General features: G+C 35.0%; 1 protein-coding gene across 7 annotated transcripts in view; it reads left to right on the plus strand.

Annotated features, from left to right (window-relative positions):
* The window catches only part of CNTLN (centlein), a 338,923-nt gene that overhangs the window by 98,816 nt on the left and 213,517 nt on the right, over window positions 1–26,590 (plus strand). For all 7 annotated transcript variants that reach the window (XR_005202994.1, XM_017545934.2, XM_017545930.2 and 4 more), the window contains exon 6: window positions 19,532–19,665. Coding sequence is in view for 6 of the 7 variants with exons in the window: in XM_017545934.2 (XP_017401423.1) it covers window positions 19,532–19,665 (134 nt within the window). In the remaining variant the exon portion in view is untranslated. The remainder of the gene's footprint in view (window positions 1–19,531; window positions 19,666–26,590) is intronic.

The raw sequence follows: 26,590 nt of genomic DNA on the forward strand, positions 1-26,590 counted from the left end.
GGTCTCACTGACACTCAGGCTAGAGTGTGGTGGCATGACTTGGATCACTGTACCCTTTGCTTCCCAGGTTCAAGCAGTCCTCCAACTTCAGCCCTTCAAGCAACTGGGACTACGGGTGTCAGCCACCATGCCCTGCTAGTTATTTGTAAACACAGGGTTTTGCCATGTTACTTTGGCTGGTCTCGAACTCCTGAGTCAAAGCAATTTACCTGCCTCGACCTCCCAAACTGCTGGAATTACTGGCATGAGCCACTGCACCCAGCCTTGTGTTTGTCTTTCATTATACTGGTGTAGTATATTCTATTAATTGATTTTTTTAGTGTTAAACCAACCTTACATTACTGAAATATCTTTAATTTACTCTTGCTTTGGTATCAGGATTATGCTGTCCTTACAGAATGAGTTAGGACGTATTATATCCTCTTTTAGTTGTTATTACAGTTTTATAGGGTTTGGAATTCTTCAGATGTTGGGTAGAATTCACCAGTGAATCAGCCTGTTCCTGAATTTTTCTTTGTTGGAAGGTTTTGATAACTGATTTAGTCTCTTCATTTGTTATATTAGTTAAGACTTTTCTTCTTGAGTCAGTTTAGGTAATCCAGAGGTTTCTAGCGATTTGTCCATTTCATCTAAATTATTTAATTTTGATGGGAAATTATTTATAATTTATAAATATTATATTTAATAATTCATATAAACACAGTATATATATGAAACAAATGTAATAAAAAGATATCAGTAAAAAAAATCAACTAAGAGGGTTGGGTGCGGTGGCTCACACCTGTAATCCCAGCACTTTGGGGGGCCAAGGAGGGTGGATCACAAGGTCAGGAGTTCGAGACCAGCATGGCCAAGATGATGAAACCCCGTCTCTACTAAAAATACAAAAAATTAGCAGGGCATGGTGGCATGTGCCTATAATCCCAGCTACTTGGGAGGCTGAGGTGGAGAATTGCTTAAACTTGGGAGGCAGAGGTTTCAGTGAGCCTAGATTGTGCCACTGCACTGTAGCCTGGGTGACAGAGTGAGACTCTGTCTAAAAAATAAAAATAAAAAAATAAACATAAAAAGAAAAATCAACTAAAAAAAGCAATAATAGAGGAAACGAAGGACAAAAATGCTGTTATATATGGAGAGAAAAAGTGATAAAATGGCAGCTTTCTTACTAATACTTACTCTATCTAATAATTGATTGTTTTTACATCATGCAAACGTGAACAGACCAGTAATGAGTAGCAAGATTGAGTCAGTAACAAAAAGTCTCCAAACAAAGAAAAGCCCAGGATCAGATGGATTCATTGTAATGTGTCTAATAATTGTTTTCGTTATCTAATAATCCTTTTTATTTCTTTATAGTTAATAGTAGTATTCTCATGTCATTTCAGATTTTAGTTATTTGTATCCTTTTTTTTTTCCCTTTAGTAGTCTAGCTAAGGTTTGCTAATTTGGACATTCTTTTCAGAAAATAACCTTTTGCTTTAATGATTGTCAGTTGTTTTTCTATCCCTTCTCCTTTTCAAATTTCCACTCTCATATTTATTATTTCTTTTCTTCTATCTTTGAGTTTAGTTTGCTATTCTGTTTCTGGGTTCTCAAGGTACAAACTTAGGATATTAATGAGATACAACTTTTTTAAAACGTAGGCACTCAATGGCTATAAATTTCCTTCTGAGTAACTGCATTTGCTACATGGCATAGTATGTTGTATTTGGTATGTTGTATTTTTTTAATATTCATCTCTAAATATTTTCTAATTCCCTTGTGATTTCTTCTTTGTTCCATTGGTTCTTTGAGTGTGTTTTTAAATTTCCACATACTTGTGGAAATTTCTTCTGCGATGGATTTCTAGCTTCATTCCATTGTATTTAGAGAAGATCCTTTGTGTTATGTTACTGTTTTAAAATTTTTTTATCAGCTGTTTTATGGCTTAAGTTATGGTCTGTCCCAGTGAATGTTTCATATGTACTTGAGTAGCATTTTTATTCTTCTGTTTTGAGATAGAGTATTTCATATACGCTTTTAGGTGTAGATAGTATATAGTGTCATTTATACGTAGTAGCCTTCCATGTAGAGACTTTTTCAATTATTTCATGTGGAATATTGAATTTCCAGCTATTATTGCAACAATTTCTATTTCTCCATCAATTCTTTAATTGTTTGCTTTTTATATTTTGGGGCTCTGTGTTTTGGTGCATACATGTTTATTGTTATATCTTTGGGATGAGCTGATTATTAGGTTTCTTGTCTCTTGTAACCATTTCTGTCTTAAAGTTTCTTCTTTCTGATATGATTATGTCTACCCTAGCTCTCTTTTGGTTACTGTTTGCATGGAATATCTTTTTCCATCACATTCCTGTCAATCTGCGTGTATCTTTGGATTTAAAGTGAGATTTTGTAGACAATATATAGTCGTAGAATGTTTTCTTTGCCCCTTATGCCAATCTTTTTTTTTTTTTTTTCCTGACTGGAGAATTTAATTCATATATATTTAGAGAAATTATTAATGAGAAAGAACTAACTTCTGCCATTTTTCTTATTATACCTTTTTATGTCCCTCATTTCCTCCATTATTGCTTTCCTTAGTTGATTTTTTCTAGTGACACATTTTGATTTTATTTGTTTAGTATATATGCTACTGGTAATTTCTCTGTGCTTACCATGTTGATTACACATACCTTTCCAAATTTATAGCTATAAAATTTGAATTGATACAAAGTGCTTTTAATAAATGCAAAGCTCTTCTCTACAGCTTTGTCCATCCACTTTATGTTATTGTTAACACGAATTATATCTTACACATGTGTACTCAAGGTATAAATAATTTATACATTGTTTGTATAGTTTTTATGTAGTTTATATTGTTGTTTATGTATTTGATTTTGAAATCATGTAGGAAATAAAAAAGACAATTAGAAGCCAAATACATAATAATACTGGCTTTTATATTTGCTCACCTATTTATCTTTACTAGAAGTCTTTATTTCTTCATATGGATTTGAGGTACTGCCTTCATCCTTTCATTTCAATTTGAAGGGTTCCATTTAGCATTTCTTGTAATACAGGTGAAGTGGTAATGACTTCTCTCAGTTTTTATTTGTAAGTATCTTAATTTCTCCCTAATTTTTAAGTATAGATTTTGCTGGATATAAAATTCAAGGTTAATATTTTTTTTTCTTTAGTACATTAAATATGTTATCTCACTGCCTCTGTACTCCATGGTTTCTGGCAAGAAATCAGCTATTACTCTCATTAAGGAGACCATATATGTGATGAGTTACTTCTTTCCTGCTGCTTTGAAGATTGTCTCTTTTTTAGGCTGAATTTCATGAGTTTGATTATAATGTGATTATAATGTAACTCAACATGAGTCTATTTGGGTTGATCTTACTTGGAGTTTATTGAGGTTTTGGATTTGTAGATTTATGTTTTTCATCACATTTTGGAAGTTTTGAGCCATCATTTATTCAAATAGTATTTCTACCATTTTCTTGATCCCTTCTCTTCTTGGGATTCTCGTAATGTGTATGTTGGTCGGCTTGGTGGTATCCCACTGGTCACTTTTTTCTTTTTCCTTTATTTATCCTCTTCAGACTCAATAATTTTAATTGTTCTATCTTCTAGTTATCTAATTACTTTTTGTGCTGAAATCTGCTGCTGAACAATCTAGTGAATATTTTATTTCACTTGTAATTTTTAGTTCCAGAATTACTTTTGTGTGGGTATTTTGTTCCTATTTCCCCTCTTTAATTGATGTATAATAATCTACCAATTTATGGATTATATGTGAGTGTTTGTTGCATGCATATGATTTGTAATAATGAAGTCAGGATATTTGGGGTCTCCATGACCCTGAGTTTTTATCAATTATATGTGTTGGTATCATTTCTAGTCTTCTCTTTCAGTTGCTTTGAAGTGTACATGATATTGTTCCTAAGTATAGAAACCCGAGTGTGCTATCAAACACTAGAACTTATTTCTTCCATCTAACAGCATATTAGTACCAATAACCTTTGTATATCCCTACTGTCCCACTTTCCCTTCCCAGTATATGGTATCTATCATTGTATTCCTAATCACCGTAAGATTAGGTTTTTTAGCTTACAGATGTGAGTAAAAATATACAGTATTTGTCTTTCTCTGCCTGAATTATTTAACATAATGACCTTCAGTTTCATCCATGCTGCTTCATGTGGTATGATGTCATTCTTTTTTATGTCTAAATAGTATTCCATTAATATATATACCACATTTTCTTTCTTTCTTTTTTTTTTTTTTAATTGTACTTTAGGTTCTGGGGTAATGTGCAGATCATGCAGGATTGTTGCATAGGTACATACATGGCATGGTGGTTGGTTGCCTAAATCCCCCTGTCACCTATATCTGGCATTTCTCCCTGGGTTATCTTGCCCTAACTTCCCCACCCCACTGCTGGCTCTCCCTTAGCCCCCCACAACAGACCCCATTATGTGATGTTCCTCTCCCTGTGCTCATGTGTTCTCATTGTTCAATACCTGCCTATGAGCGAGAACATGCGGCATTTGGTTTTCTGTTCTTGTGTCAGTTTGCTGAGAATGATGGTTTCCAGATTCATCCATGTCCCTACAAAGGACACAAACTCATTGTTTTATATGGCTGCATAGTATTCCATGGTGTATATGTGCCACATTTTCTTTGTTGAGTCTATCACTGATGGGCATTTGGGTTGGTTCCAGGTCTTTGCTATTGTAAACAGTGCCACAGTGAACATACGTGTGCATGTGTCTTTATAATAGAACAATTTATAATCTTTTGGGTATATACCCAGTAATGGGATTGCTGGGTCAAATGGAATTTCTATTTCTAGATCCTTGAGGAATCGCCGCACTGTTGTCCACAATGGTTGAACTAATTTACATTCCCACCACCAGTGTAAAAGTGTTCCTTTTTCTCCACCTCCTCTCCAACATCTGTTGTCTCCTGATTTTTTAACAATCACCATTCTAACTGGCATGAGATGGGATCTCAATATGGTTTTGATTTGCATTTCTCTGATGACCAGTGATGATGAACATTTTTTCATATGTTTGTTGGCTTCATAAATGTCTTTTGAAAAGTGTCTGCTCATATCTTTTGCTCACTTTTGAATGGGTTTGTTTTTCTCTTGTAGATCTGCTTTATTTCTTTGTAGATTCTGGATATTAGCCTTTTGTCTTATGGGTAGATTGCAAAACATTTTTCCCATTCTGTTGGTTGCCGGTTCACTCTTATGATTGTTTCTTTTACTGTACAGAAACTCCTAGGTTGCCAGTTCACTCTTATGATTGTTTCTTTTACTGTACAGAAACTCCTAAGTTTAATTAGATCCCATTTGCCTATTTTGGCTTTTGTTGCTATGGCTTTTGGTGTTTTAGTCATGAAGTCCTTGCCTATGCCTATGTCCTGAATGGTTTTGCCTAGCTTTTCTTCTAGGGTTTTTATGGTATTAGGTTTTATGTTTAGATCTTCAATCCATCTGGAGTTAATTTTAGTGTAGGGTAGAAGGAAGTGGTCCAGTTTCAGCTTTCTACAGACGGCTAGCAGTTTTCCCAACACCATTTATTAAACAGGGAATCCTTTCCTCATTGCTTGTTTTTGTCAGGTTTGTCAAAGATCGGATGGTTGTAGATGTGTGACATTTCTTCTGAGGCCTCTGTTCTGTTCCATTGGTCTATATCTCTGTTTTGGTACCAGTACCATGCTGTTTTGATTACTGTAGCCTTGTAATATAGTTTGAAGTTAGGCAGTGTGATGCCTCCAGCTTTGTTCTTTTTGCTTAGGATTGCCTTGGCTATGTGGGCTCTTTTTTGGTTTCATAAAGTTTTAAAGTATTTTTTTCCCCAGTTCTGTGAAGAAGGTCAATGGTAGCTTAATGGTGATAGCGTTGAATCCATAAATAACTTTGGGCAGTATGGCCATTTTCACGATATTGAATCTTCCTAACCATGAGCATGGAATGTTTCTCCATCTGTTTGTGTCCTCTCTTATTTCCTTGAGCAGTGGTTTGTAGTTCACTTTGAAAAGGTCCTTTACATCCTTTGTTAGTTGTATTCCTAGGTATTTTATTCTCTTTGTAGCAATTGTGAATGGGAATTTGCTCATGATTTGGCTCTCTGTTTGTCTGTTATTGTTCTGTAGGAATGCTTGTGATTTCTGCACATTGATTTTGTATCCAGAGACTTTGCTGAAGTTGCTCATCAGCTTAAGGAGGTTTTGGGCTGAGACGATGGGGTCTTCTAAATATGCAGTCATGTCGTCTGCAAATAGAGACAGTTTGACTTCCTCTTTTCCTAACTGAATATCCTTTATTTCTTTTTCTTGCTTTATTATTCTGGCTAGAACTTCCAATACTATATTGAATAGGAATGGTGAGAAGGCATCCTTGTGTAGTGCCAGTTTTCAGAGGGAATGCTTCCAGTTTTTGCCCATTTATTTTGATATTGGCTGTGGATTTGTCGTAAATAGCTTTTATTATTTTGAGATACGTTCTATCAATACCTAGTTTATTGAGAGTTTTTAGCAAAAGGGCTGTTGAAGTTTGTCAAAGGCCGCTCTGCATCTATTGAGATAATCATGTGGTTTTTGTCTTTGGTTCTGTTTATGTGATGGATTACATTTATAGATTTGTGTATGTTGAACCAGTATTGCATCCCTGGGATAAAACCTACTTGATCGTGATGGATAAGCTTTTTGATGTGTTGTTGCATTAAATTTGCCAGTATTTTGTTGAAGATTTCTGCATTGATGTTTATCATGGATATTGGCCTGCAGTTTTCTTTTTTAGTTGAGTCTCTGTGAGGTTTTGGTATAAGGATGATGATGTTCTTATAAAATGAGTTAGGGAGGATTCCTTCTTTTTGTATTGTTTGAAATAGTTTCAGCAGAAATGGTACCAGCTCCTGTTTGTATGTCTGGTAGAATTCAGCTGTGAACCCATCTGGTCCTGGACTTTTTTTGGTTGGTCGGCTATTGATTGCTGCCTCAAGTTGAGATCTTGTTATTAGTGTATTCAGCTATTCAGCCTCTTCCTGGTTTAATCTTGGGAGGGTGTTAAGTCTCCAGGAATTTATCCATTTCTTCCAGATTTGCTGTTTTATGTGCATAGAGTTGTTTGTGGTAATCTCTGATGGTGGTTATTTTTTCTGTAGCTTCAGTGGTGATATCCCCTTTATCATTTTTTATTACATCTATTCAATTCTTCTCTCTTTTGTTTTTTATTAATCTGGCTAGCAGACTATCTATTTTGTTGATTTTTTCCAAAAAACTAGCTTTTGGTTTTATTGATTTTTTGAAGGGTTTTTGTGTCTCTGTCTCCTTCAGTTCCGCTCTGATCTTAGTTATTTCTTGCCGTCTGCTGGCTTTTGAGTGTTTTTGCTCTTGCTCCTCTGGCTCTTTCAATTTTGATGATAGGGTGTTGATTTTAGATCTTTCCTCACTGCTCATGTGGGCATTTATTGCTGTAAATTTCTCCCTAGACACTGCATTCAATTTGTCCCTGAGATTCTGGTACATTTTGTCTTCGTTCTTACTGGTTTCAAAGCACATCTTTATTTCTGCCTTCATTTCATTGTTTGTTCCATTAACATTCAGGAGCAAATTGTTTAGTTTTCATGTAGTTGTGCAGTTTTGGTTGAGTTTCTTAATCCTGAGTTCTAGTTTGATTGCACTGTGGTCTGAGAGACTGTTTGTTATGATTTCCATTATTTTTATTGCATTTTAGGTTTGGGGGTACATGTTAAGAACATGCAAGATTATTGCATAGGTACACACATGGCAGTGTGATTTGCTGCCTTCCTCCCCTTCACCTATATCTGGCATTTCTCCTTATGCTATCTCTTCCCAACTCCCCATGCCCCGCTGTCCCTCCCTTGTTTCCCTCCAATAGACCCCAGTGTGTGATGCTCCCCTCCCTGTGTCCATGTGTTCTTATTGTTCAACACCCACCTATGCGTGAGAACATGGGGTGTTTGATTTTGTGTTCTTGTGTCAGTTTGCCGAGAATGATGGTTTCCAGGTTCATCCACGTCCCTACAAAGGACATGAACTCATCATTTTTGATGGCTGCATAGTATTCCATGGTGTATATGTGCCGCATTTTCCCTGTCCAGTCTATCATCGATGGGCGTTTGGGTTGGTTCCAAGTCTTTGATATAGTAAACAGTGCTGCAGTGAACATTCGTGTGCATGTGTCCTTATAGCAGAATGATTTATAATCCTTTGGGTATATACCAAGTAATGGGATTGCTGGGTCGAATGGAATTTCTATTTCTAGGTCCTTATTCTTTTATATTTGGTGAGGAGTGATTTACTTCCAATTATGTGGTCAATTTTAGGGTAAGTGCAATGTGCTGCTGAGACGAATGTATATTCTGTGGATTTGGGGTGTAGAGTTCTATAGATGTCTATGAGGTCTGCTTGGCCCAAATCCGCATTCAAGTCCTGGATGTCCTTGTTGATTTTTTTTTTGTGTGTGTGTTGTTGATCTGTCTAATATTGACTGTGGAGTGTTAAAGTCTCCCACTATTATTGTGTGGGAGTCTCAGTCTCTTTGTAGGTCATTAAGAACTTGCTTTATGTGTCTGGGTGCTCTTGTATTGGGTGCATATATATGTAGGAGAGTTAGCTTTTCTTGTTGGATTGATTCTTTTACCATTATGTAATGTCCTTCTTTGTCTCTTTTGATATTTGTTGGTTTGAAGCCTGTTTTATCAGAGACTAAGACTGCAACCCCTGCTTTTTTTTGTTCTCCATTTGCTTGGTAAATCTTCTTCCATCCCTTTATTTGAGTGTATTTGTTTCTTTGCTTGTGAGATGGATCTCCTGAATACAGCACGCTGATGGGTCTTGAGTTTTTATCCAGTTTGCCAGTCTGTGTCTTTTGATTGGGGCATTTAGCCCATTTACATTTAATGTTAATATTGTTATGTGTGAATTTGATCCTGCCATTTTTTTACTGGCTGGTTTTTCGCCCATTAGTTGACACGGCTTCTTCATTGCGTTCTTGGTCTTTACCATTTGGTATGTTTTCATACTGGCTGGTACTGGTTGTTCCTTTTCATGTTTAGTGCTTCCTTTAGCAGGTCTTGTTAGGCAGGTCTGGTGGTGATGAAGTCTCTCAGTAGCTGCTTATCTGTAAAGCATTTTATTTCTCCTTCACTTATGAAGCTTTGTTTGGCTGAATATGAGATTCTGGGTTGAATGTTCTTTTCTTTAAGGATGTTGAATATTGGCCCTCACTCTGTCTGGCTTGTAGGGTTTATGCCGAGAGATCTGCTGTGAGTCTGATGGGTTTCCCTTTGTGGGTGACCCGGCCTTTCTTTCTGGCTGCCCTTAGCATTGTTTCCTTCACTTCAACCCTGGCGAATCTGACAATTATGTGCCTTGGGTTTGCTCTTCTTCAGGAATATCTTTGTGTGGTGTTCTCTGTATTTCCTGGATTTGAATGTTGGCCTGCTTTGTTAGGTTGGGACATTCTCCTGGATAATGTCCTGGAGAGTGTTTTCCAGCTTGGATTTATTCTCCCCATCACGTTCAGGTACACCGATCAAGCATAGATTAGGCCTTTTCACATAATCCCATATTTCTTGGTGGCTTTTTTCATTTCTTTTTACTCTTTTTTCTCTAGTCTTGCCTTCTCGTTTTATTTCATTGAGTTGATCTTCAATCTCTGATATCCTTTCTTCTGATTGATAAGTTTGGCTATTGAACCTTGTGTAGGCTTTGCAAAGTTCTTATGCTGTGTTTTTCAGCTTCATCAGGTCGTTTATGGTCTTCTCTAATGTGGTTATTCTAGTTAGCATTTCGTCTAACGTTTCTTCATGGTTTTTAGTTTTTTTGCAGTGTGTTAGAACATGTTTCTTTAGCTCAGAGAAGTTTGTTATTACCCACCTTCTGAAATGTGCTGCTGTGAATTTGTCAAACTCATTCTCCATTATGTTTTTTTCCCTTGCAGGTGAGGAGTTGTGATCCCTTGGAGGAGGAGAGGCATTCTGGTCTTTGATGGTTTCATCCTTTTTGTGCTGGTTTCTTCCCATCTCTTTGTATTTATCTAGCTTTGATCTCAGGAAGCTGCTTGATGATGTAGTCTGTCTCTTGTCTGCCTGTAGAGGTGCTCCTGGGCTGCCACAGATACAATCTGGCTGCTGTTTAGGCTTCCTATGTCTTTTGTTTATACCGGGAGATTGGATCCACCTCTGTATTGGTGGATGCCCTTCCCCACACCAAGCTTGATCTTCCTGGGTGGAGCTCGAATTGATGTACTTGCTGCAAAACCCTCAAGCGAGAGGGCTTCAGCCTGCTGGACTTTGTGGGGGAAGGGAGTGGGAACTGCTTAGCCTATGGCCTGTCTCCCTGCTTTTAGCACCCCCTCTCTTTGAGGGGCTGGTAGCTCTGTCATGTATGCTCCCCTGGCCAGCCAGTGCCTCTGCCTCGATCTGTTCTGACAATCCCTGGTACTTACCAGGGCTGCTATTCAGCCCTATGCAGGTAACTCGGGTGCTTTTCAGCCCGATGAAGATCTCCTGGTCTGTGGGTTCCAAAGGCTTTGGGAGGAGTGCAATATCTGGACCAGTGTGCCGGTGGGTGGCAGAAGCCCCTGATCCTCTGGTCAGATGCCTTTCCTGGGTGGAGAAGCGCCCCACCCTGCCTTGGTTAGCCCTCTGCACTATGCCCACTGTCTAACCAGTCTGATTGAAATAAATCTTGTACCTCATTTGGAGATGCGGAGATTACTCATTTTCTGCATCTCTCTCACTGGGAGCTGTGCACTGGAGCTGTTTTGATTTGGCCATCTTGGTCGACGTTCCCACCACGTTTTCTTAATGCATTGGTTTGTTTGTGGATACTTAGGTTGTTGCAGTATATTTGCTATTATCAATAGCGGTGCAACAAATGTTCAAGTGCAGCTACCTATCTCTTTGATATACTGATTTGTTTTTCTTTGGTTTGATACCCAGTATTGGGATTGCTGGATTGTAGGGTAGTTCTGTTTGTTTTTTTTTTTTTGAGAAATCTCCATACTGTTTTTCTTAGTTGTTAGACTAATTTACATTTTCACCAACAGTGTATGAGAATTCTCTTATATACTCTGTTGCATCCTCACTAGCATCTGTTATTTTCTGTTCCTTTAATAATAGCCATTCTAACTAGGATATCTCATTATGGTTTTGATTTGCATTTTCCTGATGATTAATGATGCTGAGCATTTTAAATATACCTATTGGCCATGTGTATATCTTCTTTTGAGAAATGTCCACTTTTATTTTTTTGCATATGTTAAAATGTGATTTTTTTCTTTTTTACTGTTGAGTTCTTTGAGAGTTTCTTGTAGATTCTAGTTACTAAGTCCCCTGTTGACTGAGTAATCTGCAAATATTTTAACTCATTCAAAAGGTTGTATCTTCAACCTATTTTTTCTTTTGATTCACAGAAAGTTTTTGTTTAATATAGTTCCATTTGTCTGTTTTTATTTTTGTTGCCTGTGCTTTTGAGTTCTTAGGCATAATATCTTTGCCTAGACCAATGTCTTGGAGAGGTTTCTCCTAGTATTTTTATAATTCCATGTGTTATGATTAAGTCTTTAATCCATCTTTATTTTTTACATGTTGAGAGGCGTGTTCAGTTTCATTCTTATACACATGGTTATCTCGTTTTTCTGGCACGATTTATTGAAGATGTGCTATTCTCTATCCTGTTCTCAATATATATTCTTAGTAGCTTTGTTGAAGATCAGTCAGCTGTGAATTTGTGGATTTACTTCTGGGTTCTGTATGTTGTTTCATTGGTCTATGTGTCTATATTAATCCAATACCATGCTGTTTTGGGTAATATATTCTTATAATATGTTTTGAAATCAGGTGTTCTGATGCATCCAGCTTGGTTCTTTTCCTCAGAATTGCTTTGGGTATTCAGGCTCTTTTTTGGTTCCATGTCAATTTTAGAATTGTTTTTTCTTTTTCTGTGAGAAATGATATTGGTAGTAATAGAGATCGCATTGAATCTAGATTGCTTTGGGCAGTTTGGTCATTTTGACAATATTAATTCATCTGACCCATTAGCATGATATGTCTTTCTTCTTGTTTGTGTCCTCTTCAATTTCTTTCAACAGTATTTTCATTTGTTTTGTAGATTTTAATCCTCCTTGGTTAAATTTAATTCTAGATATTTAATTTTTTTGTAGCTTTTGTTGAATTGCTTTCTTGATTTCTTCTTCAGCTATTTCATTACTGATATATGGAAATGCTACTTATTTTGTACATTGATTTTGTATCCTGTAGCCTTACTCAATTTATCTACCAATTCTGGGAGTTGTTTTGGTAGTATCATTAAAAAAGAGATAAGATCATATTGTTTGTAAAGAGGGAAAGTTTGACTTCCTCTTTTCTAATTGGATGTCTTTTTAATTTTTTTTTTCTCTTGCCTAATTGGTGTGACTGGGACTTCCAGTACTACACTGAATAGAAGTGGTGAAACTAGGCATTCTTGTCTTTAAATTATCAGAGGAAAGGTCAAATTAGTAACATGACTTCTTTTCCTATTTAGATGCCTTTTATTTTTTTCTCTTGACTTATTGCTCTGGCTAGGACTTCCAGTACTATGTTGAATAGGAGTGGTAAGAGTAGGCATGCCTTCTAATTAAAGAGCTTCTGCACAGCAAAAGAAACTATTATCAGACTGAACAGGCAACCCACCTGATGGAAGAAAATTTTTGCAATCTACCCACCTGACAAAGTTGTAATATTCAGAATCTACAAAGAACTTAAAACAAATTTACAAGAAAAAACAACCCCATCAAAAAGGGCAAAGGACATGAAGAGACACCTCTTAAAAGAGGACATTTATGATGCCAACGAACATATGAAAAAAGCTTATTATCACTAGTCGTTAGAGAAATGCATATCAAAACCACAATGAGATACCATCTCAGACCAATCAGAATGGCAGTTATTAAAAAATCAGGAAACAACAGATGCTGGCTAGGCTGTGGAGAAGCAGGAATGCTTTTACACTGAGGGTGAGAGTGTAAATTAGTTCAACCATTGTGGAAGACAGTGTGACGATTCCTCAAAGATCTAGAACCAGAAACACCATTTGACCTAGCAATCCCATTACTGGATATATACCCAAAGGATTATAAATCATTCTATTCTAAAGACACATGCATGTATATGCTTATTGCAGCACTATATACAATAGCAAAAACTTGGAACCAACCCAAATGCCCATGGATGATAGACTGGACAAAGAAAATGTGGCACATATACACCATGGAATACTATGCAGCCATAAAAAAGTATGAGTTCATGTTCTTTGCAGGGACATGGATGAGGCTGGAACCCATCATGCCCAGCAAACTAACAACAGAAACAGAAAACCAAGAACTGCATGTTCTCACTCATAAGTGAGAGTTGAACAATAAGAACACATGGACATAGGAAGGGGAGCATCACACACCGGGATCTGTCAGCAGATGGGGGACGAGGGGAGGGAGAGCATTATGACAAATACCTACTGTGTGTGGGGCTTAAAACCTAGATGACGGGTTGATGGGTGCAGCAAACCACCCTGGCACATGTATACCTATGCAACAAACCTGCACATTCTGCACATATGTCCGAGAACTTAAAGGAAAAAAAAAAAAGAGTGGACATCCTTGTCTTGTTCCAGTTCTTAAGGGGAATGCTTCTAGCTTTTACCTGTTCAGTATGATGTTGGTTGTGGGTTTGTCATAGATGGTTCTTACTATTTTGGGGTGTGTTCCTTCAATACCTAGTTTGTTGAGAGCTTTTATCATGAAGGGATGTTGGATTTTATCAAAAGCTTTTCCGTGTCTATTCAGATGATCTATGGTTTTATTTTTGATTCTATTTTAGTTATTTCAGTTTTCTCTTTTTAAAATTTATCCAAAGGTTTATCAATTTGTAAAGATCTCTTCCAAATCTAACTTTTTTGGTAGCTAAGTTCAGCTTTTAAATAAATAAATAAATAAATAAATATATAATTATACTTTAGATTCTGGGGTACATGTGCAGATCATGCAGGATTGTTGCATAGGTACATACATAGCAATGTGGTTTGCTGCCTGCATCCCACCCGTCAACTATATCTGGCATTTCTCCCCATGTTATCCCTCCCTAACCTCCCTACCCCCGGCTGTCCCTCCCTTAGTTTTCTCCAACAGACCCCAGTGTGCAATGCTCCCCTCCCTGTGTCCATGTCATCTCATTGTTCAACACCTGCCTATGAGTGACAACATGCGGTGTTTGATTTTCTGTTCTTGTGTCAGTTTGCTGAGAATGATGGTTTCCAGATTCATCCATGTCCCTACAAAGGACACAAATGCATCATTTTTTATGGCTGCATAGTATTCCATGGTGTATATGTGCCACATTTTCCTTGTCCAGCCTATCATCAATGGGCATTTGGGTTGGTTCCAGGTCTTTGCTATTGTAAACAGTGCCGCAGTGAACATACATATGCATGTGTCTTTATATAGAACAATTTGTAATCCTTTGGATATATACCCAGTAATAGGATTACTGGGTTAAATGGAATTTCTATTTCTAGGTCCTTGAGGAATCGCCACACTGTCTTCCACAATGGTTGAACTAATTTGCACTCCCGTCAGCAGTGTAAAAGTGTTCCTTTTTCTCCACATCCTTTCCAGCATCTGTTGTCTGCAGATTTTATAATGATCGCCATTCCAACTGGCATGAGATGGTTTCTCAATGTGGTTTTGATTTGCATTTCTCTAATGACCAGTGATGAGCATTTTTTATTTTTTGGCTTCATATATGTCTCCTTTTGAAAAGTGTCTTTTCATATCTGTTGCACACTTTTGAATGGAGTTGTTTGTTTTTTTCTTGTAACTCTGTTTTAGTTCTTTGTAGATTGTGGATATTAGCCCTTTGTCAGATGGGTAGGTTACAAAAATTTTTTCCCATTCTGTTGGTTGGTGGTTCACTCTAATGATTGTTCCTTTGCTGTATAGACTCTGGAGTTTAATTAGATCTTATTTGTCTATTTTGGCTTTTGTTGCCAATACTTTTGGTGTTTTAGTCATGAAGTCCTTGCCTATGCCTATGTACTGAAAAGCTTTGCCTAGATTTTCTTCTAGGGTTTTTATGGTGTTAGGTCTTATGTTTAGATCTTTAATCCATTTGGAGTTAATTTTTGTGAGGTGTCAGGAAGGGGTCCAGTTTCTGTTTTCTGCATGTGGCTAGCCGGTTCTTCCAACACCATTTATTAAACAGGGAATCCTTTCCCCATTGCTTGTTTTTGTCAGGTTTTCAAAGATCAGATGGTTGTGGATGTGTGGCCTTGCCTCTGAGGCCTCTGTTCTGTTCCATTGGTGTATATCTCTGTTTTGGTACCAGTACCATGCTGTTTTGATTATAGTAGCCTAGTATAGTTTGAAGTCAGGTAGCATGATGCCTCCAACTTTGTTCTTTTTACTTAGGATTTTCTTGGCTATATGGGCTCTCTTTTGTTTCCATATGAAGTTTAAAGTGATTTTTTTTCCAGTTCTCTGAAGATGGTCATAGGTAGCTTGATGGGGATAGCATTGAATGTATAAATTACTTTGGGTAGTATGGCCATTTTCACAATATTAATTATTCCTAACCATGAGCATGAAATGTTTTTCCATCTGCTTGTGTCCTCTCTTATTTTCTTGAGCAGTGGTTTCAGAGAAGGCCTTTGACAAAAGTGAACAGCCCTTTTGCTAAAAATCTAAAGAAACTAGGTATGGATGAAACGTATCTGAAAATAATAAAAGCTATTTACAACAGACCCACAGCCAGTGTCATACTGAATGGGCAAAAACTGGAAGCATTCCCTTTGAAGTCTGGCACTAGCCAAGGATGCCCTCTCTCACCACTCCTATTCAGTATAATATTGGAAGTTCTAGCTAGAGCCGTCAGGCAAGGAAAAGAAATAAAGGGTGTTCAGTTAGGAAAGGAGGCAGTCAAATGGTCTATGTTTGCAGATGACATGATTGTATATTTAGAAGACCCCATCATCTCAGCCCAAAATCTCTTTAAACTGATAAGCAACTTCAGCAAAGTCTCGGGATGCAAAATCAATGTGCAGAAATCACAAGCATTCCTATACACCAACAACAGACTGATAGAGAGCCAAATCAAGAGCGAACTGCCCTTCACAATTTCTACACAGAGAATAAAAATACCTAGGAATACAACTAACAAAGAATGTAAAGGACCTCTTCAAGGAGAACTACAAATGTAACTCTTGTGTAAAAAATTTTTTCTATTGTTTTGCTATTTAATGACTAATCCTTATTTCCTTTCTTCTGCTAACTTTTGGTTCAGTTTATTCTTCTAGTTGTTTCCAAGGTATAAATTTGGTTGTTGAGATTTTTCTTCCTTTTTAATGTACTACACGCTTATAGCTGTAAACTTGCCTCTTACTGCTCCTTTTTCTGCATCCTATAAGTTTTGGTATGTTTTCTCAGTTTTGTGTCAAGGTATTTTCTAATTTCTTTCAACTCTAGCCCTAAGGTTTACACATTCTATTGTTTTTTCTTTTTTTTCCTGAGTTTTGCGCAGTCGACTTTTATAATCTTGTTCAACTCTAGCCGTTAAGTGTTTATGCTTTCTTTTGTTTTTTTTTTTACTTTCTTTTTTTTTTTTTTTTTTTTTTTTTTTTTTATTTTTTTTGTCTTTTTGTTTTTTTCCTTCTTTTAGTATATTACCTAAAATCCCAAGGACAATTTTAGTATAAAACAGGTTTGTTTTGATTTTTTAATGAACATTTCACCATTAATTATCATATTCACAGATTTTTGGCATTCCTGCTATCAAATTAAGAAAATTTCTGTATTCCTATTTTGTTGTCAGTTTTTTGTTTTTCAATCATAAGGTGTTGAATTGTTTTGGGTGGTTCTTCTGATGCTATTGGCATGTTCATATTTTTTTCCTTTAATCTCATACTGTGATAAATTATATGAATTTCTAATGTTAAACCATCTTTATATTTCTGGAACCAAATAACCTCAGTAAATAACCCAAATCTTTCTTTAATACTAGTTTGGCTTATTTTGGATTTTTTGCATTTATGCCTAAGTGATATTGCCCTGATATGTTCCTTTATATATCCTTCCCTTTCTGACTTGGATAACAGGTCATGCAATTTTTATGAAATGAGTTGAGAAGATCCTTTTTAAATTCTTTGTAATGTTTCCCACAAGATGGAGGTTGTTCACTTATTGAAATGTTTATAGACCTTTCCTTTAAACCTTTAGGACCACATAAGTTGTTTTTGTGAGTCAGTTTTATATACTTGATTAAATGTGTTGATATTTGTCACATTTTTAATTATTCTTTTGAAATTTTCTTCTTTTAAATTTTTTCTTCTAATTTTTTTTCTTTAAAATTTTTAAATTTAGAATGTGTAATATGGTCGCATGGCACAAAACTGAACAATATGTAGTAGGAAACAATGAAAAGTTTTACCGTAATTTTATATTAATGTCAAGGGGACTTGAGAGAGGAGCTCTATTGCTGTTTACTACCTTGGGAGCATTACTTGTGGGGACCCGCCATAAGACATGCTCCAGATTTGGGGTTCACTAACCTTCCAAAAATGGGAACCCAGGCTGAAATTCTGTGTTAGGGCTAGATTTAGGACTACTGTACTGAGGGGTGCATTTTTCTACTTCGTTTTCTTTCTTTCTTTGCTTAGTATTACAAATGAAGTTCTATTATTCTTGTTTTCTTTGCTAGTAATTTAGGTTTTTCATGAAAAATTATTCTAGGTTTTGATACTTCTTGGAAAATTTGTTCTAGTATTTTCTAATGATTAAAAATATATCCATTGGAAGCTGACCTTTGGATTTTTGTTTTCAGCCTATGTTCTTTTCTAGTCTGTTTTATCCTGATGAATGGCCCTACCATTCACCTCGTTGCTCCTAGGCCATATCCCTGCAAGAGATATTTAATTCCTGTCTTTGTCTTGCAACTCCACAGACACTTATCAACAGGTCCTGTCATTTCTACCTTCAGAACCTATCTTAAATCTGACTGTTCACCATCTCTGTTGTTACTTGTCAAGCTACCATCAGCTTTTATTTCAATAATTTTTGATTTGGTTCCTCTGTGTCTACTCTTTACGTCAAATAGTATTTTTTTTTTTTTTTTTTTTTTTTTTTTTCCTGGTATTTTTTTTTTTTTTTTTTTTTTTTTTTTTTTAGTATATTCTGTATATTTGTAGTTCTTTTAAATTGGTTCCCATATTTGCCTTTGCTACGAGAGTGTTTATTTCTTATTGTTCACCTCATTGACTCTCTTTTCGAAGGTTAGATTTTGAAGCATTTGTCTTGATGGGAATGTTTTACTGTCCTCTATTTCCACCCTAGTGTTCTTTTATCCCTTTTAAGCAATTCTGAGGTTCCTGGTACTTTTAGGTACCTCAGTCTGAAGCTAGATCTTTTTTCAAGCCTGAGCCATCTTGTCTCTCCTTGATATTTGGCATAAATCAGATTGAATTTTGAGATGAGCAGCTTTACACGTATCTTATCTGTGGTGTGTTAAAAAATTTCTTCTAGGTCTCCCGACCACAATCACAACCTGTTTTTGGTTTCTTGTTTGACAGCCCTTCTGTAGTCCCCACTTTCTTTTTTCTGAGTTTGGATTCTTTCTCCTGCTAAGCATAACAATGCTTTTAGTCCTAACTAACTGTCAATTGTTGAACTCTAGCCACCTCTATATATGTTGGACACAAAGATAGAGTAAGTTTTTAAAAAGGCTTGCATTTCTTCTCTCCCTCCTTCTGTCTTTCTTCTCTCCTCCCTCTATCTTCTTCTTCCTCTATATATTTGTCTACCTTCATATCTGTCATTGTCTTTTTTACAAATAAATGAGAATTTCTAATGCTTATCTAAAACTTGGTATTTATGTTTCGTAGTAATGTATGGTATTTATATTGGCATACTTTATTTAGATATATATTTAGTTATTTGCAAAAATAATTAAAATTAATTTTATATGTTCTTTAAAATAAAACATCAAATTTTAAAATTCTTCACAATGAAAAAATTTAGAGAATGATCAGGAGAAAAAGATCAACTTTCAAGAACTTTAGATAAATTTCACTGCAATTAAGAGAACTGAGCATGATCTGAGTGTCAAGCTTTGAAAAACTATTTTGATGTCTTTGTAGTACTGTCATTTCTTCTTGGAATGTATCAGTGTATGTGCACTTCAAACAGAAATAAGTAAATGTATATAATTTTTCTGATTAATATTTAAGTAAATGAGTTCATTTTTGTTCATCTCATGAATTTGTTGTACAATATATTAATAACTAAATTTGTTATACATATCTTCAAGTTTGCTTCAAAAATTTGTTACTGGTATAAGTTATTGTTTGTGTTAAAAGTATTTTAACGACGTGAAAAAATTAAAATAGTTTTTCTCTGTCATTTTGTAGAATAATTAAATATAACAGATGTTACATTTAGTATTATGTTTGATTATTGATATAAGCCCTCTAATTTTAGGCCTTTGAAGACAACTTAATTGAAGCAAGGAAAGAAACTGAAGTATTACAGAGTAAATATAATACTCTATCATTACAGTTGAATAATAAACAGACTGAACTTATCCAGAAGGATATGGATATTACTCTGGTCAGGCAAGTATATTGTTTTTAATTTAACATTATAGAAATGTCATTAATCATTCAGAATGACAACATTTATACTTATTATTATAACACCCTAAAATAAAACTGTGTTTCTGGGTTATATATGTTTGTTCATTGAGAATCTGGAGTTATTTACACTAAATGGAAAATCTACCTGGGAGAATGAGTGGTTCTACAGGATTGGATGAGCATGGTCAAGGGGTACGCTAGTTCAGGTTTTAACAAGGACATTGCAATGCTTTCATTCATTGTTTTCTTCTAACATTTCTAGGTATGTGTTATATGGTATTCATATTGCTACAGAGAACAATAATAATTGAGAAACACAATTTTGAGTTTTAATTTTATTATGTTCTACATAGTTTGAGTTTGTGATGCAGTCTTTATGTATTAACATAATTGATTTTTAAATACTATTCATAAAATTGGATTACTTGAGAAAGTAAGCATGATACACTTGTGTTTCTAAGTGTTTTTAAAGATGTTGAAACTATTAATTTGCTTTCTAATTACTTTTTTCAGTAAGCAGTATGAGAGAAAATAAATTAACTTTTCCTTGGTTCATAGATTAGTGTGTGTGTGTGTGTGTGTGTGTGTGTGTGTGTCTCTCTCTCTCTCTCTCTCTCTCTCTCGTTCTCTCGCTCATCTGTCTACCTATCTGTCTATCCACGCACATGAATGGACATGCATGGATATATGTATGTATCTGTTTATTTATTTTGGTAGCACCAGAGCATGGAATTGAAGGTATGCTTCTAGAAGTCTACCTTATTTAAAAATAAGTAATAAATAAATGATGGGTAAGTTACTGCCATTCTGGTACACATTGGGTGGAGTTCTTCTTTGGTAAAACTTGTCTGTGATTTTTCTTTCATGTTAGTGGGCATTGGTAAGGGGGTCAAGTTAGTGCTATATATCGTGTAGTTTTTGTAGTTCCATTGGGTAAAATATAGTTTTATAAATTTAAATATAGCATTGTGAATTTAGTTCGGATGAGAAACTGTTTACTATTACCGAAGCCAATAAAATTGAAGTGAATTAGAATGTTAACAGATTCCTTGTATTTTAACAGATTTTAAAAACTTTCTCATCATAAGGGTCAGAAAAAGTATAAGCTTTATAGATGGTAGACTGGTTGACATATCAACTCATGGTGTAATTATTTTTAAAACAATAAGGAATTCAGAAAATAAATATAGGAATAGAACCTTAGATTTGGATGAAATTTAAAAATTGTTAGTTATTCTTATCTTCTTCCCAATAAGGTAGTATAGCATTTAGTCTTTTCTTGAAATTTTTAGTTTAAAAGTTTCTCATGCTTTTCAAGACTGCTATTTTCATTTTATATTGTTTAAATTTTTGAACATTGTTTTACATGTACTTAGTTGAAATTTGCCTTTTTACAATTCCTGCCTATTTATTGTAGTTTTATTATCTGGAGAATCTCAGAAACAATCTAATTTCTATTATGTAACATAGCTCAGTGGTCTAAGGCAGTTATTAATGACAATATATTTTTTTAAATAATTGATCAACTACTCCTATTCCTTACATAAGCTCTTTATGTACATGTTTCACAGATGTTATCATGTTTTGGGTTACTTTTCTGCTGTTTCCCATATTGTCAATCTTCTTTAAATATAACATCTAGAACTACATAAAATATGTCAACAGAGACCTTTCCAGTTTATAGTATGATGGTGCTAGGCTATTAAAACAAATATGGTGTCCATTCTAGGATACAGTGCAGTGTTAAAGACATGGGGTGTAACAACTATGTTTTCTTTTACGTTATGTGCAGTATTTGCACATAATCTATTCACATTCTCCTGTATACTTTAAATCATCTTTAGATTACTTATATTAAATATATCATACAATGTAAATGCTATGTAAATAGTTGTTACACTGTATTTTTTGTTTCTATTGTTTTGTTGTTATGTGTTTTGAATTACTGTTTTTGATCTACTGTTGTTTGAATATGTGGAAGTAGAAACCACAAATATCGAAGTCCAACTCTATGCATAAATAATGATGTACATGCCTATAATCTATATAGAGCATGTTAATATATTTACCTAGCCATTGCATAAAAAGGGATAACCAATTAAATTGCCTACCCAAAACTTTGCCTGAATAGATAATGATTCTACGATTAAGGGTGAGAATTTTTGTTAAAATTGAGTCAAGACAGTTCAGTCATAATTTTGGTTCGGAGAATCTTCAGACAAAATCCTGAAACTGGATTAATACATCTGGATTGCTGGTTTTCCAGGTACTTAGCAGAAGCAAATGAGTTTTCTTTGGAGAATGATAAAACAATCTGGACTTAAATTATATCTAAAGTTTTACAAAATAAGGCCTAGCACATAGTCAGAAATAACAAGTATGTAGTAAGGAAAGAATAAAAAGATATAAGAACTAGAAATGAAAGAAGAAATCCTAATTGTTTACTAAAACATGATTAATTCACATAAAGAATGCAAAATAATTTATATATAATTTAAATTAATAAATAAGTTTATCATGCTTGGTGGATACATGATCTGTATATAAAACTTAATTGCTTTTTTTTAAACCAACAAGACACATTAGGAAATTAACTTAAAAAGAATTTAATTTACAGTATTACTGGAAGTATGAAGAGCAAATATAATGAAAAATGTGTATTACCTCTATTCAGAGAATTCTATGAATGTTGAGAAAAAAGTTCTATTATGTGCGGGGAAATAACAACATTCATGGTTTGGAAGATTCACTATGATAAAGATGCCAGTTCTCTCTGAATAGATGTTAGATTCAGAAAAATACTGATCATGGATGATCAACAACAGGAAACCATTACCACCCTTAGTCAGAAGGGACAAGAATTAGTATTCTGTGACAGAGGCTGCGCAGTAAGAGCAGTAACCTTAGACAGAGGAACACAGGCACTATCAAACTGTAGCTCAGCAGAGAGTGAGCCAGGTAAATAAGTATCTTGACCTCTTTCTCTTTTTTACTCTGGAATCACCAACTAGTGCCTCTAACTGCTGAAATTCAGTTAGAGCCAGAGAACAAGAAGCAGTATAATCTAGTCTGTAAAGAAGTTGGTCTGTTAGGCTAAGTAGAGTAGAGATGATGAAGATTGGCCTATTCTTAGTTACTACTCTTTTCACAACTTTTCTGGCAATTATTCCCTGTTAATTTTTGCATAGGAACTTTAGATTAAACTTGCTTATTTTTTCTTTGGTATGTTGTTAGCACATAAAATTTATAATAATCTAAGAAGAATTGACATCTTTATGATGTTCTGTCTTCTTGTCCCAGAATGTGGTGTGTCATTCCATTTGTTTCAATCTCTGTGTCTTTCTCATATAGATTTTGAACATTTCTCATTAAATTTATTCCTAGATCTTTCATGTTTCTTGTTACTATTTTAAATGTAATTTTTCCTTCTCATAAAGCTTTCAAATAATTTTTCTTTTATTGCATATAGTTTTATTGTGCACTTTTTTTGGGTGGATTAATTATTTTGTTTTCACTGTGAATCATGCTATCATTATTTTGATATGAATGATAAATGTGAATTATATAAAAATAAATGCATGTAGTACAGAAAAGTACAAAGAAGGTAAAAGAAAAAAAATTACACTAAAAATGCACCCCTAGAGAAATAGCAGCCATATCCCTTTTGAGCATTGTTCTAGATTTTTCTCAGTCCCTATTTATAAATTGAGGATTGGGTATACAGACTTTTTAAATAAAAAAGACTATTTTGCACATGTTCTTTTGGTAACTAATAACTTTAGTTTTTTTTTTTTTTTTTTTTTTTTTGCATATAATGAAACAGTACGGCTCTCTGATGTGAAATTGAGGAGTTTATTACATCTTAGATAATTATTTTTTCTCTATAAGGAAAACTATCTTTCTAAAACTAAGGACAAACATATGAAAAACCCTGGAGATTTATGTTATATATTTTTTAAGCTACATTTCATCTTTAGCTGATTTTTGTACTCTGCTATGTACACTCTGAAATGAGCATGTAAATTCAACCGTTTTGACTCCCCCCAATTTATGTCTTAAGAATTATAGCATTTATTTCCTCTTGTATAAACATAGTGAATGCAGATGTTTAGGCATAATTCTATATAGTACTTCAGTGTTCATCATTAAACTTTCTACTCTTGATTTTTTCATTCCATACTGTTTGTTTGATTCATCTCATGAGCCCATCTTTACCAGGGCCTTCCCTATTGCTACGTTATGGTTTCTGCCCCTGTTGGCATCCAGTTTAGTCATGTGCCTTATTTTGGCCAGTGGAATGAGAGTCCTGTCAAATGTTTTAAAGGAGCCATTGCTTGATTTGCCTTTGCTTTTTACCTTTTTCCAGAATAACCTATTTCCACAACAGTCTGATGCTCCAGTTTGGGTCTTAGAATAAAGAAAAGCAAATGTAATGTGAACAAGCAGTAAATCTTTGTTTTTGTAAGGTGTAAAGTTTTTTTTTAAGCTGTAGAACTAGGTAGAGAAGCTGTTCGAAACCCTCTGTTAGTGTTTTCTACAAAACCTGGTTTTTAAAAGGATATTCCTAATTTATCACCTGGCCTACTCAATTTTTTTGATAGCATCACTGCTGTGGTTTGAGTATTTGTCCCATCCAACGTTCATGTTGAAATTTAATCCTCAGTGTGGCAGAACTGGGACACTGGGCCTTTACAAGGCAATTGGGTCATGAGGGCTCTGCTCTCATGAATGAATTAATCCACTCTTATGAATGAATTAATCCACTCATGTATTAATGGGCTATCATGGGAATGCAACTGTTGGCCTTATAAGAGGAAGAAAGACCTGAGGTAGTATGCTCAGCCTTATCACCATGTGATGTCTGGTACTGCCTCAGGACTCTGCATAGAGTCCCCATGAGGAAGAAGGCCCTCACCAGATGGAACCCTTCAACCTTGGACTATTGTAAGAATAACTGCAAGAAATAAATTCCTTTTTCTTTATAAATTATTCAGTTTTGGGGATTCTGAGTAACTAAAATAGACTAAAACAATCACTAGTTGTTTTTTTTTTTTTTTAAGACCCTCACCCTATGGAACCCTTCAAGCCTGGGCTTCTATAACTGTAAGAAATAAATTCCTTTTTCTTTATAAATTATTCAGTTTTAGGGATTCTAAGTAACCAAAATAGACTAAAACAATCATTAGACTAAAACAATCACTGAATGATTATTAGATTTATATTTTGGCAATACAATATATTCTACAGAACTTAGCATCCCTCATGAGATGGGAAGCATTGCTGGTTCTCGGCACTTTCTCTTTCAGCGAACCCAGATTTTCCTTAATTCCCTTTGATATATATCTAGAGGAACTTCTCAAGTTTGAACCTAACAATTTTATGCTGTATAATTTTGATTTTGCTTATAACTACTCTCATTATGGATTTAAAGCTATGATGGCATTTTTTTGATATCAGTCCTTTTTTGTTATCTTCTTCATTTCATTCATTCAACAACTGTTTTCAAATAGCCTAGTAAACAACTTGAGTCATGGATTACATACTGATTACTTACTTGGGAGATTCACTTCCAGTACAAAGTGGGTAAAAGAACAAGAATCTGAGGCAGGAAAGGATAAAAAGTAATTCGAGGTAATGCATTGTTCTAGCCATTGCTTCGTGATAAAACATGAAGACATCAGGCCACTGACTTAACCATCCAAGAACAGAGAAACTGTGCCCTGGAGCAAGCAGTCAGATGGAAGAAGATAATATATCTTTCTTGTTTCCTTTTGCGTTTTGTCTTCTATTTGTTCAAGTTTGTTGTTGCTCATACTATCTCCTGTATAGTAGCATTGTTTATCCCAGTCTGGAAATGTTAACGAAGAAGAAGACTCTAGGCATGCAGCTGGTTATCCTTGAATGATGGAGTCATGTGAGCTGTATGTATCTGGTAGGCTGATGTAGCAGTTAGTAGGCTGAGGCAGAAAAATAGACTCAAAATTCTAGTAGCTAGATGAAGTTGAATCTTAAAAGATGCCTAAGATGTGTCCCATATAACAATAAATATTCTGTAAGAGACGGAAACTGTCCTAGATGCTCTGTTTATAGCAGTGAACAAAAAAGTCCCTACCCTCACATCATCATATTCCATGGTGTATATGTACCACATTTTCTTTATCCAGTCTATCATTGATGGGCATTTGGGTTGATTTGATGTATTTGCTATTGTGAATAGTGTTGCAATGAACAGAACATATCCATATATCTTTATAATAGAATGATTTATATTCCTTATGTTACTCGGCTATTTGTTACTGCCCCTTCAGAACTTGTTATTGGCTATTCAAAAATTCAACTTCTCCCTGGTTCAGCTTTGGGAGGATGTATGTGTCTAGGAATTTATCCATTTCTTCTAGATTTTCTAGTTTATTTGCATAGAGGTATTTATAGTATCTGAAGGTTGTTTGTATTTCTGTGTGGGGTCAGTGGTGATATCCCTTTTATCATTTTTTATTGTATCTATTTGATTCTTCTCATTTCTTCCTTATTAGTCTAACTTGTAGTTTATCTCTTTTGTTAATTTTTTCAACAAACCAGCTCCTGGATTCATTCATTTTTTTTGAAGAGTTTTTCATGTCTCTTATCTCCTTCAGTTCTGCCCTGATGTTGGTTATTTCTTGTCTTCTGCTAGTGTTGTCATTTATTTGCTCTTGGTTCTTTAGTTCTTTTAGTTTTGATGTTAGGGTTTCAACTTGAGATTTTTCTAGTTTTTTGATATGGGCAGTTAGCGCTATAAATTTTCCTCTTAACACTGCTTTAGCTGCATTCCAGAGACTCTTGTGTGTTGTCTGTTTGTTCTTGCTGATTTCAAGAGCTTCTTGATTTCTGCCATAATTTCATTATTTACCCAGGAGTCATTCAG

The sequence above is a fragment of the Cebus imitator genome, unplaced genomic scaffold, assembly GCF_001604975.1.
Source record: "Cebus imitator isolate Cc_AM_T3 unplaced genomic scaffold, Cebus_imitator-1.0 Scaffold183, whole genome shotgun sequence".
Taxonomy (NCBI): Eukaryota; Metazoa; Chordata; class Mammalia; order Primates; family Cebidae; genus Cebus; species Cebus imitator.